Consider the following 13,782-nt stretch of genomic DNA (forward strand, 5'->3'; position numbering starts at 1 on the left):
TCCTGTAAAGATGGGCAGAATATATAAAACATTTTTATGATGAACTGCAGGAATCCAACGTTGCAGTCACCACAAGAGAAGAACAAGTTCAGATAATGGTTCTGTGCAAAACAGAGTGCCTGGAAGTACAGAAGAAGGGCGAGAACTACAAATGGTGGCTGTTTCTTGTCTGAAAAAAACCTTAACTAGGTGCATCAGTAGAAAAGTCTGAACTGAGATGGAGAGGATGAGATCAGACTGGAATTCCTCAGAAGAAATCACCTCCTGCACACAGCTTTGTGGTGAGGCTGTTTATTTACTAGCTGCCAAAATGATACTGGCCAAGCAGTGGGCCTTGTGGCAGGCATATAATTCAAAGCAAATATTAGAGGGTTAAGTACTGACATAAATCACATTGAATCATAAAATCATAGAATCATTTAGGTTGGAAAAGACCTTTAAGATCATCAAGTCCAACCGTTAACCTAGCACTGCCAAGTCCACCACTAAACCATGTCCCTAAGCACCTCATCTACACGTCTTTTAAATACCCCCAGGGATGGTGACTCAACCACTTCCCTGGGCAGCCTCTTCCAGTGCTTGATAACCCTTTTGGTGAAGAAATTTCTCCTAATATCCAATCTAAACCTCCCCTGGTGCAACTTGAGGCTCATACATAATGCAACTCCTGCATAGTGTATGAGCAGTCACATTGGCTATCTTACCCTTACCATTTTGCCCATGCACATATACAGGCATTCAAATTAACCAGTTTGCTGTGAATTTTAAAACTTATGTGACTGAGCTAAGTGTATTCGGTTCATTTTTTTTGTTTAAAAAATATCAAATCATGTGGTAAATCTGTATGATAAACGTTTTGCCAATTTTTTGATACCTCTTAGGTGCTCCAAGCACAGGTAAGGATCACAGTGTGTGAAAACATGCAGAGATAGTCCCTTCCTTGAATGAGTACACTGTTAAAAACATTTATGCCCCTTAGAGAACATTGCTAATAGAAAAAAAGATATGAAATTGTCCAAATTCTTTGCTTACAATTATTCACTCATCAAAAAATAGAGCAAACCTCAGAGAAGAGGCAAAGGCAGAGGTCAAGAATACACTAACAAAATATGCTAAAAATTCCTACTATATCTAAACCAGGCTGAGATCTACAGATGGTAGGTGGTGAGAATTTAGTGTTTCAGAAAATTTGGATAGATAGATTTGGACAGATGACTCTCAAGCATTTTTAACACCTTCTCTTTTGCCTGAACCATGCAGTTGAAAGTTGTGTGGAAAGCTCCAGCCCGAACAGAGTCTGTGTAATGGCTCCCCATACCGCTGAAATGAGCAGGGCTAAATATCAAAGCTATTAATCTCAGAATACAAAACCAGACAGCCCTCACAGATCGGAGGGTGACTCCCAAAACAGGCAGCCCAAAGCTGTAACCGGTGACCGCTGTCTGTCCTGCCATGGACAAGGACAACTCAGCAACATGAAAAGCAGCTCTTGAACTGCTACGGTTTATCAGCCAGTATTTTGGAGTATGTTGGCCATTTCAGGTTGCCTTCCGACACCGTGATCTAAACTGCAGTGATTCAGAGTGTGTCATCTGGCCATTTGCGACATGAGGTCAGCAACCCCCGGGAGCGAGGTGGAGCAAACCCCCGAGCAGGGTAAATTGTCTCTCTCCTTTAATTTACTGTAGCGGTGTCCATCACAGCTGCACTTTGCAACAGTAAGAGCTGGAAAACATGGACTCTGTCCACATCCCTGCTCAGTAGTTTTAGACTTTAAAATCTATTTCAGGTCGAAGAAGTATAGAGAAAGCAGCATTCAGTGCACTCTCATTTCAAGCTGTGAGCTGGAGTAGGTATTGGATTCTGTAAGAAAAAAAATCAGAAAACTTCAGCAGCATATTGATAAATCTTGCAAGGAAGAAAACGCATTTGCAAAACCATGTGCCAAATGAATCACCTCTATCTACTATGTTATCAGTTTAACAGGGTAGCAAGAAATTGTTTTCCCTTATTGAAAATAGTTGTTTGACCCTGGTAGATTTTAATTATCGAACTCTTGTAACAGCCTATCTGTAAGTAAAGTCTTTGTTGGCTTCCCTGGATTTCAGGTGAGGTTGGGCATTTGTAATTTCTGTGGTGTCCGAAAGACAGCCAATTTTTCATTCCTTGAAAGTGGTTATAGTTTCTTCGGTTGTAATGCACATGCATACCAATATTCCATGTTTTATTTCCACTGTCTTTCTGCATTAAACAATATCCTGTACTAGTGATTCACTGCACTTAAACTCATCAACTTGCAATATAATTTGAGTTCTGAATAACTTATTAGTAAGAAGTGTGTGTGTGTGGGTGCTGGGGTTTTTTTTTTCAAAAGATAAAATAAACTGTAGGAAATATTACTGAGGCATATATAATGCACATTTACCTCCATATGAGGGAACAGCTATTAAACCCGGGATAAACTGAAATCCTAGAACAGATGTCATGATGGATGTCACTGCAGTGTCAGCTGGATTAGTGTGGAGCCACAGTGTGAACTTCTGGAAAATTAGAAGGCTCCTGAGTTGGTAATTCCCTGGCAGCAGGAAGATCGGTAGAGCTAATCTTGTCTGTCTGATCTATCTGTTTTGGTTTGGGTGCCTGAGTTAATCTGCTCTAAATTCTGCTCTCAAATCTAAACACACAGCCCCTGCAGAAGGCAGCAGGACCTGTGCTCAGGTATGGTCCTGAAGAAGACCATTCTGTAATTTTAATGTTTTTAAACCATTAAAATGTTTTTAAAATCCTATTTTTAAAATACACTGCTAAGGGTTTCCTTGAGTCCGGGAATGTCAGTTGCTGAAGGGCCTGTGTAGAAGATGTCTTTTTGCTCAGTGAAACAAGATGAGACCTGAGTGAAGACTTGTTTTGGCATTGAGCAGTGGCTCTCAAGCTGCTCTGCTGCTGCTCTCCACAGAGACGCTCCTGCGTTGTGCTGTAGTCTCTGCGTTAGCATAGTCAACAACAGATGAAAAACAAAAGGTGATCTTATCAAGTGATTTTGTTGCCACTGATTTCAGCTCTTCTTGCCTGTTGCACCTCGATGGACTTGATGACCTACGTGTGCCAAGTTAGTCGGCTCTGTATTGGAGAAGACAACTTGGTTTCAATTACAGATTTTAAATATTTGCAGACCAACTTAAGCTGTTTGGCTTCTTCTGTGAAGAATTAAAACATCCTTATGCTGTAAAACACTGCACTGAATTTTGGAAAACTTACTCATTTACTGTCATCATCTTTTCAGTCTTGAATAAAATAGATTACTAGCAGTATGTGACAATCTGTCATGTATTTTAGCTCATGGGGATTCTCCTATTTCATTTGAGTCTTCTTTTTACTGATTTCAGCAGCTGCAAATACTTTTAAGGAAGACAAGAGGAAGGGAAGGCAATAAAAGGATGTGAGATGAAAGGAGAAGTGGGATTGGGTATGGAAAAGAGAATAAAGTAAAGAGGAGGAGAAGAAAAGATTTTGAGGTTCATAAAGGAACATGGGAGAAAGCAGAGAGTGAAATAGATCATATGTTACCTCTCTCTGATTCTTTTTTTCTTATTTCATCTTGTCTAAGTAAGCCAAGAACGATCTTAAAAGCAGTGTCCAAATTTCAGCTGTCTGCTTTTGCCCGTTTCCTCTTTAAAGGGAGCTACAGATGCTCAGAAGTACTCAAGTCTGGTCATAGCGTGTATCTGGAATTTTTTGGAAGTTGTCAGAGTAGTTTTGCAGCAGCAGTGAAGGTGACCATGTGTAACCCGGTCACACTCCCTACAAGGAATCACGTAATTCATTCCCTGCCGGTCCTTCATGCTTGGACACTTGTCTACCGGCCTGTGCACTAGAAAAGGCGTTCTGCAGGTGCTGCGGGACTTTGCTCGGGAGCAAATATTTATACAGGAGTGATAGATAGCTTGTGTTTTCAGTATGAGTAGCAGGAGTGCATTTAACTCCATGTGTAACAGGGATGAACATGTTCCAAGTGCATGTCTGTATTTATATCCCTCTAAATTCCTGTGCAAACTGGAAAGTGTCTGGTGCAATGTCCTTACCCCGTGCAGTCCTCCCTGTTACCATTGACACAGGGAGAAGCTGAGGAAAGGATGTATTTCCCTTCATGCTTTATCAATATTTTTCTGCAATCATCAAGTAACTTGTTATCGAAAGCTGCTTTGCTATTCCGTTCCCTTTCAGCCCAACAAGGATGAGAACGGCGAGAAATTAAACAGGGATCCCTGAAGAGGAACACCAGCTGAGAAATATATTCTTAATATGTTTATAAACCACATGAATAATTTGTATGGTGGAATATATGTACTATCATGTTTTGATAGGCCTTTTGACTAACATACCCTGTGGGTGTTCCTCTTCATGTCACAGGAAGGTATTTTTTCAGGAATGCTCATCAATAGATAAAACCTGGTTGTGGCAAATAATTTGGCACAGCTTCTCTTCAGCAAATGGGTTCCTCTGACAGTATCTGAATTAGTTCCAGCTCTGGCGAGTACTTGACAAACAGAGTCCAGTACTGTAGCTCTGTGCTGATATTGTTTATTCATTATTTGAGTAAGGCCCTAGGGCCTGATCCAAAGCCCACAGAAGTCAGTGAAAAGCCTCCACAAGCCTTTTTAGTCGCTGGAATCCTGTATTCTGTGTTTCAGAGTTTGGAAATCTGTGCCAGGAACTTCATCAATAATTGAAAGGCTGGAAGAAAAGCAAAGAGCAAACTTCTGGACAGGCAGAAAGAAGGAAAGGAGAATGAAAACATCCAATAAATTCTCAGCAGAGACAAAATGTCTCCAAACAGCTTTTTTAAATGAAGATTGAAAAGATAAGTAACCTCTGATATTTTTAGGAAAGCACCAAGTTTCTAAAAGCCTTAAGACAAATTTAAAGTGAACATCCTAGGGTCTTAAAATCATTTATTCTACAAGTACCCTGTAGTTCAGTCTTCTGTAAATTAACCACAGCCACCTTGATTTCTTGTGGTGGTCATAAATCCCTCAAGTTCTACTATTTTTAACAGCTTTATTTTTACAGTTTTTAATGATAATTGCTGGTGATTGAAAAGTTGCTAAAAACTTAATTTTACTAATAATATGGTTATATGTTTGTGTTCAATATTATAGGGATAGGCAGCAATGACCCCTCTACTTAGATTATCTAGCAATTTCCATGCTGAAAAATGTGACTATTTTTCAATGTGATAGTTGTTGTTGAGAAGCTCTGATGACTGAATGTCTGGAGCCGCCCTTTGAAATTGGTCAGGGATAAAATTCCAAATCTGTAAAAGTGCTTTTTCTTTGTCCTGCGAAATTCTGTTGGGATTTTCTGCTCTCAGCTGCGGACATTCACTATTCCCCTTCTTCCTCTTCCTTTCCTCTGGAAAGCTTGCTGAAACTATAACTGATGGTGGACTTTGGGGATAACTGCGCTCACATCCCCTAAGCAGATGCATCGGTCACACTAGCGCGGCTGGAGTCTGCAGAACAGCTTCAGTGGAAGGGCATGAGAGAAGATGGCAGATCATTCTCCTCCCAGCGCAGTCCCTGTGGTGGCTCTCCGTCACTGCGGACTCTCCATGGCCCTAAGGCCAAATAAAGAATAGCCAGCTCCAACATCTGACTTAGATACGTGTTTGCAGTACGGGGCCATTCAGAACTTTACCTGTATCGTTATGTGAATATAATTCTATTCAGCCCACAGCGTAATACAGTATGTGGTACGAGAGCTGGGGCTGGGGAAAGCTAGATGTGTGAATGTTTTCCTTACAACAATTCATAGCTCTGGGCATAGGTCCGTAGCACCCTTAGCATACGCAAAGACTGTTCAGGTGTCTCCCTTCTGTGCTCTGGACACCCCCAGTATCTTCACTCCTTCCGTATAGGTCATGTTTTTCACTTTTTAGACCTCTAACGATTCTGCTTCCCTTCCTGTGGATTACCTCCAAGTGCCTGCACCAAAAAGTGACTCAGTATTCTAGGCCTTCCCAATTCTCAGCACAACGAAGCCATTACTTGATATATCTTAGAGAAAGCACTCCCATTTAAACAGTTCGATGATGGCTGAAAACCACCAGAGAATTATTAAGAAGACTATTAAAAACCCTTGAACATAATTCTTTTAAAAAGTAGCATAAGACCAGTATAGATACAGACAAAAAAGTAGTAAATTCACCTATACTCATTCTTTAACCCTAACCACCTTTTTGCTACCTGAAGTTGCTTGAGGCACAGGTTGGAGCCCCTGGAAAGGTCAACAGTCTTGTGGCTTTTCCTCAAAATCGTGGATTCTTCTTTGCTACAATTTCTTCCTTCTATTTTACCACAAAGAAAGTTATTCTTGTCTTGCGAAACTTTCTGCGTCTGCGTCTCCTGTCTGACATTAACACCTGTGTGATTCTATAATTACTTTTTAATGATTTGAGGACTTTCCGTTCCCCAAATCACAGCCTCTTTTGAGAAGTTGTAGAAAATAATTTTTTATCCAGCCTCATTTTTTTTCCAGGCCAGAGCTAGCCACAATTACTTAATAAGCTTTAATGATTGCCTCATTCATAAAACAAGATGTTAGGAACCATTGCCTTGCTCCTTTGTGGAAGTACCGTAAGTATATAGGAAAACATCACAAAAATAAAATGGCAGAGAAGTCAACCCACTCCTGTAGTGAAAACGTTATCCATGGAAAGATCTCAAATAGTCACAGGCATGTGTGATTTGATAAGATTAGAGACTCAGAATAAAATGTAAATTATTTAGAGCTTTAAAAGTCAGATTTTTGAAGGTATGAAAAACAAGTTAAGGCTTTACCTGATGACTAGCAGGAGGAGAGTTACAGCAGGTTGGTATCTTAAATCATCAAAACCTAGTACTGTTTGGTATATTCCCTAAGTCATTTTTGCAAATGGGACTTTGAACTCATATCAGGTGCAAAAGTTTAAATTTTTTTGTCTGCTTCATATAACTTAGCTACCCCATTTTTTTTTTAACTTTGACTTCTATATGATTTTGATCACTTTTTATTTAACTTTACGTCTTTGAGGAATAACATTGCTCTTCAGTTTGGCACTGGTCTTTCCACAGTTCTCTATTAACTCTAGTTGGCTTAAGGAAACATCTATATTTAAAATTGCATGAACTTCAAACATACTGTATATTGAATCAGTGTTTTCTTGTCAGACCAGGGAATATCTGTATGCTATGAACACATACAGAATTATTCCAGAACAATTCTTCCATCTAGAGTATAAAGACAAGATAAACTGTGGAATAGTTCTGGAAATCAGCAATGTTCCCCTGCCTGAACAGTTTTAACATTCAGATAAAGCTGACTTCTGGTAATCTGCATTAGGTTGCAAGATTTTCACTCCTTGCATGTTTGCAGTGTCTACCCAGGGGATTTCAACCTGGTGGCCATTTTGAACAGAACTTGAATATTAATCACTAGTAATCACAAGCTCTGATTCTCTCCATCCCATGCTCCATCTCCTACTTCCTCCTGCCAGCCAGATATTTGCCTCTTCATGGAAGTCTTCCAACAATGTACCGGTTCATAAATGAATTGTCAGGTTCTACAGTATATTAGCCCAGAAAAGCTCAACATCCAGAACTATATATATGCCACCCATATTGCAACATGGTGTCCTCTCATTAAGTACATAGAAAGTAGTTGTAATTTTTGTAAACTAGCAACTCTTGCCAATTTTTCTCCTGATTAGTATAATCCTTTTCTCATAATCTCTTATAATAATGTTTTATACTTCATTTATCTTACATAATTAGATCTTGGACAATCTCACAGGCTTGTTACTTTTGTTTGTAAAAGCTCATTCTTCATTCTTCACACCAACAAACACTATACTTGGTAAATTGCATCCAAAATGCTTTCAGAATGATGTATGTATAACTTGTGTGTGTGTATCTAGTGGGAAAGATTCAAATCTCACAGGTCCTCGTTCCTTTTACTACTATCACTATTCATGCATGAGCCTTTAAGTTTTGGCCTTAAATCAGATCCCAGGATAAACTTGTTTTCTTTGTACTTCACTACTGAAGTTTCCCGTTTTACACATTTAATAGAAAAACTGTCAATATTCCCTCCTAAACTGTTTTATGTTTTTTTTTTTTTCCAGGAGACTGTTAGAACAGCTGGGAAAACTGCCAAGAAACTTGCTAAAGACAGTAAGAGCAGGAATTAAATCACAGAAAAACATGAAAAACCTGTAGCAGCGTCTGAACAGTGAAATAATGACTGTCGACCAGCTACTGTATCTAATAATAGGTTTTATAGCAGTGTGGTAAAGTTCCTGATATGCAACATTGTGTTTCAGCAGATAAATGCAAATGACAACTGAAGTATAATGTTGAACATTACAAAGTCTGTGCCACTGTAAAATTGCTTGTTAAAGACGGTCTTGGAAGACTCTCTATTGACTTCACATTTGTACAGCTGTTTCTGCAAGTTTCTCAGGTGACGACTATTAAACCAAGGATTTAGACTCTTTCATCCTCTCAGTATGTTCCCAGAAGCTCTTATGATCACCTGGAAAGTACAGAAACAGCAGGTTAATGGAAATTTTCAGCATTTTCCAACAATAAATTTGATGAGCTACGGCCATAAAAATGTGGAGTATGCTCAGTTGTCTCAGTTATAAGCTGTAAACTGTTTACTTTAGTTTTATTTTATTTCTACCTTTCCAAACTCCTGCATGCTGCCTTTCTATTCCACACAAGTGAACACTGGGGATATGATAAAATATTATAGCACGGCAGGTGTGCTTGTTTCCTGCTTTAAGACAGATGTACTGTTTCTCATATAGAATTCAGATCCTCATCTATATTATTAGTTCAGGTAACTCAGGCAGGTAATGGTAATAAAATTAACAGCTAAGCTTAGAATTATCTGTAGGTCACCAGGTGGACTTTTTCATCTTTGATCTTGTCAGTGTCCCAAAACAGCAATTAGTGGAAAAAATTCCATGGATTTCAGTGAAACCGGACCAGGTACTCATGGGGCAAACTAATATAATCTGACTCCTCCATTTTCTTCATGGGAAACTGCTAACTAGAATGCAAAGGGTTAGGGATGCCATTCGCACCTTACCCTTGACTTAACTGGACAATAATTTCACCTTTGATGTTTTAAGAATATCATTAATTCTACTCCTTAACTGTGTACCTACTAAACTGCAGGTAGCTTTGCCATTTGTACCAGGTTTGAAGTTCTTCAAGTTACTAATACTATCGCGATGGGAACAAGAGTGAATTGCCAGCTGAGAGAGCTGCTGGGCAGGGAGCACCAGAGGAGACGTGCTGAGGTGCCCTGTGTAGTAGTAGAAGGATGTTGATCTTCTATGCTACAAAGCTTACTTGAACTTCATGTCATCAGTACTGTGTATAAGCTCAGCAGGAAAAAAAAAAAGAAGCAGCTTTTTTTCCCCCTGCCTTCCTGTCCTCCAAACTCTGCCTTCACTCTGCAGTTAATTTGAATTGTTTCACCATTTCTACCCAAAAGAAATACGTTGTCAGACCACACTGAATGTCCAGTGAACTGTGCAACTCCATTGTCCTCAGTGAAATCCATGAAAAAATGTCAGTGATACCTGTAAAAACCTTTGATTGCTGATGGCTTTGAGTAGGCGATTGCTCAGCGATTGCATTGACACTGGTGTTACTGAAGATGCACCAGTTCTTGCTCTGTGTTGGTTGTGTTGCGTTAACAGAAACGCAAAGGACCATGGAGACAGTCTGATTTCACCTGTGTACAGTGGCCCTCCCCAAACAGCAGGAGAAAGCTTCTGTTTCCAACAGGGTGTATTCTCCCTGGTTCCATGTCTTGCTTTCCTCGTACTTACGTATTTGAGGAAGGGCGGCAGCAGGCAGCGCCCCGACAAGGAGCGGCAAGCAGGGCCCGTCCATCCCCCGAGTGCTCCAACCGGGGACTCCTTCTGCTGGTTCGGCCCCGGGTCCAAGGCCAGGGGCCCCGGCAGGGCAGAGCGAGGCAGAGGCCGCCACACCTGCCAGGACTCGGTCCGGGCACCCCCCACCCTGCTCCGACAGGGCAGAATCATAGAATGCTTTGGATTAGAAGGGACCTTTACAACCATCTAGTCCAACCACCCTGCCAGAGCAGGGACATCTTCAACTAGATCAGGTTGCTCAGAGCCCCGTCCAACCTGACCTTGAATGTTTCCAGGGATGGGGCCTCCACTACCTCTATGGGCAACCTCTGCCAGTGCCTCACCACCGTCATTGTAAAAAATTTCTTTCTTAAATCCAGTCTAAATCTACCCTCCCTTAGTTTAAAACCATTGCTCCTTGTCCTGTCACAACAGGCCTTGCTAAAAAGTCTGTCCCCATCTTTCCTATAGGCCCCCTTTAAGCACTGGAAGGCTGCTATAAGGTCTCCCCGCAGCCTTCTCTTCTCCAGGCTGAACAACCCCAACTCTCTCAGCCTGTCCTCGCAGGAGAGGTGCTCCAGCCCTCGGATCATTTTCGTGGCCCTCCTCTGGACCCGCTCCAACAGCTCCATGTCCTTGTTGTGCTGAGGGCTCCAGAGCTGGACGCAGAACTGCAGGTGGGGTCTCACCAGAGCAGAGCAGAGGGGCAGAATCCCCTCCCTCGACAATCACCTCGGCAGGTCGTCCTGCCGGCGGCTGCCGAGCCCCGGCCGCCGGGCCCGCTCCCCGGCAGGGGCCGGCGACTTCCCCGCCCCGTCCGCGCTGGCCGGCGCCCCGCGGAGCCGGCCGGCTGCCCCCGCCCCGCTGCACCGCCCCGCGCCTCCGGAGCGGGAGGCAGCGCCGCCACCGCCCCGCCCGCCGCCGCTGCGCGCCGGGGCAGGCGCCGAGCAGGTGGCCGCAGGCAGCGGGGCAGCGCCACGGCATGTGAGCGGCCCCCGGCTCACCGCTCGGCCGCACTCCCCCGGGCAGGCAGCACCGGCCCCCTGCCCTGCCCTCCCCTCCCCTCCCCTCGCCGGGCCGGCCGCGGAGGCAGGGCGCCCGCAGCGGCAGCCCGGCAGCGGCCGAGGGCTGAGCGCCGCGCCCCGCCGGGGGGCGGCCGTGGCGGAGGGCGGAGAGGAGGAGGAGGAGGAGGAGGAAGGCTGCGCGGGGCCGGAGGGACGCGGGAGCCCCCCGGCCGCGCAGGATGAAAGTCACCGTGTGCTTCGGGAGGACGCGGGTGGTCGTGCCCTGCGGGGACGGGAACATGAAAGTTTTCAGCCTGATCCAGCAAGCGGTGACCCGGTACAAGAAGGCGATAGCCAAGGTGAGGGGCGCGGGGAGCGGCGCCCGCGATCAATATGGCGCTTCCCGGAGCGGGGAGGGAAGCGAGGGGGAAAGTCCGGGCTGCCCCGCCGGGGTGGCGGGAGCGGGGCTGGGGGCGGCCGGCGGCGGCGGAGCCCGCCGGGGAGCGTGTGCCCGGCGCCGCCGGGGGGAGCCGGGGGGGCAGCGGGGCGGCCCCTCCGCGGCGGCCAGCGCGGCCCCTCCGCGGCGGCCAGCGCGGCTCCCCGCAGCCGCGGGCGCCTGGCGGGCCTCGGCCCTTTGTTCGCCGGTGCCCGGCGGCGAGGGGGCGGCCTCCGGGGGTGTCGGTGCGGGGGGCGCCCGAGCCCGGCCGGGAGAGGGGCGCGGGGACCGGCGGTGCCGGGTCTGCCCCGGGGCGGGCGGCGGGGCCGAGGCGCCGCGGGCCGGGCGGGGAGTCGCCGCGCAGGGCTGGAAATCCAGCCCCAGGCTTCCCGGCCCTCCAGGCCCGGCGGGGAGGGCGGTGGGAGAGGAGCCCGGCGCAGGGGCGTCCGGCGGCGCCCCGCGGGCCGCCCCCCCGCGCCGGGCTGGGGTCTGGGGGGGCCCCGCAGCGGCGTGGCCGCCCGCGCAGCCTCCGCGCCTGGCCCGTTCTCGGGGGCGGTGGGGGGGAAGGCTCCGCGTGTGCGTGGGGCATCGGCGGTGCCCCGGGGTGCAGGGAGCGCCGGCCCGGCCCGGCCCGGCCCGCTGCGGGGCTGATCCCGAGTGCCGCCTGCGCTCCCTCAGCCCCATGTTGAAATCCCTGGCAGTGGGTGTGCAGGCAGTCGCACACTTGGCTTTCCCTCCATAGGCGACTTCTTGGGCTTTGTTTTTCTTTCTTTCCTCTTTTTTTCTCTTTTCTTTTTTTTCCCCCCCTGTACTTTCTTCTTGTTGCTGCAAACTTCTTTTTAATCAACTGGTTTGTTGGGACAATATGACCATCGTTGGCTGAGAACTTGAGCAGCTCCCTTCCCCTTTGCTCTACCTGATCCGTCCAAGCAGTTGAGTGCACTTTTTTTCCCTTAGTCCTTCTGACACGCTTTACACTTCTGAACCTGGAAGTTTTGTTTTGGCAAATGCTGACTCCCAGGCTCTTTGAAACCTGCAGTGGAAGAAATAGTGTGAACAGTATATTGATTGGTTTTAAGTGATTCCCAAGAAAATTTTTAAGATCAGTTTTCTCAGCGAGAATTACAGTTGCTGGGAGGAGAAGAGTAACTGAGGGTCCCATCACCTCCCCACTTGATTCCTGAAGAACATGGTTTTGCAGAGAACAAACGCATGCTCTCTGTATTTTTATTATTCCTCATGTAACACAGTTGTGATTCTGGCTGGAAGAAGAGTAAAACGATTCACTAGGGTATGGCTGTGGCTGCATACCGGCTGTTATTTATATACGGCAGTTAATGCACGTGGCAATCTACCTGCACGTAGGAGACAGTGGCCGAAAGTACCTTTCTGGTTAAGGTAAACCTGTGGACAGTAAAGAGTGTCCCTTGGGGGAGCATCGAATGCCTCCTCGCGCCATTTGGATGAGAAGCGTTTGCAGAATTTGTTCATCAGTGTTACAACATTAATAAAATTAATTATTTTGATGTGTGGTGTTCCAAAACTGTGGCCCCTGTAACTCATGTGGCACTGGACTGCATCCTGTTTTCCAACTGTTAAATTGCACTAAGGGATGGCAATTACATTCTGCAGTACAATGTTAAGCCTGGAAGTGATTGCAGTAGTGAGCACAGGAGAAACACATGCAGTCACTAGGAAAAGGTTACGTGATTGCAAATGGTGTGGGTTTGTTCAGGAAAGAAGTAGCCCACCTGTGGAAATGTGAAAAAATTAAAATGTAACTCTTCTTCAAATATGCCAATGTATTTACTAAAAAGGCAATTTGCAGAGGTGCAGCCAGACTTTGACTGGCCCCTGATCCCCAAAGCTGCTGATCCTGGGTTTAAAATGACACGGTAGTTTTATTTAGTAGTATTTTTATGGTGGTTATGCTGTATGCCACTGGTACGGACTTGAGGTAGCCGTAATTACTGAGATAGTTTCTATTACATGGAAATACTGTGGTTGGAAACACAGTAGCAGAATCTATGGGCTTTCTCTGAGTGTTTTATACAGTCACTATCAAACCTTACTTTTAACTTAAATTTGCTGAAGATTTTCCACTGTGATGTTTAGGTAGTAAGGAGGTGAATCCTCAGTGTCTCATCAGTAAATGTATAGTGCTGTTTGCTGTGCTTGCCGTAGAGCAACATAGTAATTTTATGGTTTCAATGGCAGAATTTCATAGATTACTGTCTTTTTATAGCAGTTAGGTCGTTTCTTTCTATGCCAGTTTAGTAGATGAGCAAATCTTTACTTCCAAAAGAGACAAGAGACGGGACAAATAATTCCTAAACTGAGAGGATGAAAGTATATGTGCACGTATGAACATACGATTTGGCAGCTGGTATCAAGCTGACACTGAAATCTGGTTC

At 45.3% G+C, this 13,782-nt stretch overlaps 1 protein-coding gene across 16 annotated transcripts in view; it reads left to right on the forward strand.

Annotated features, from left to right (window-relative positions):
* Positions 1-10,828: 10,828 nt before the first annotated feature.
* The window catches only part of PARD3 (par-3 family cell polarity regulator), a 465,648-nt gene continuing 462,694 nt past the window's right edge, over positions 10,829-13,782 (forward strand). For 10 of the 16 annotated variants that reach the window (XM_075492481.1, XM_075492484.1, XM_075492482.1 and 7 more), the window contains exon 1: positions 10,830-11,291. In XM_075492481.1, the coding sequence (XP_075348596.1) occupies positions 11,172-11,291 (120 nt within the window). In that variant the 5' untranslated portion in view covers positions 10,830-11,171. Of the gene's footprint in view, positions 11,292-13,782 lie in introns of all 16 variants that reach the window. The other 6 variants (XM_075492487.1, XM_075492496.1, XM_075492486.1 and 3 more) reach the window with 1 other exon arrangement.

This window comes from Mycteria americana, chromosome 2 (genome assembly GCF_035582795.1).
Source record: "Mycteria americana isolate JAX WOST 10 ecotype Jacksonville Zoo and Gardens chromosome 2, USCA_MyAme_1.0, whole genome shotgun sequence".
In the NCBI taxonomy this organism is placed as follows: domain Eukaryota; kingdom Metazoa; phylum Chordata; class Aves; order Ciconiiformes; family Ciconiidae; genus Mycteria; species Mycteria americana.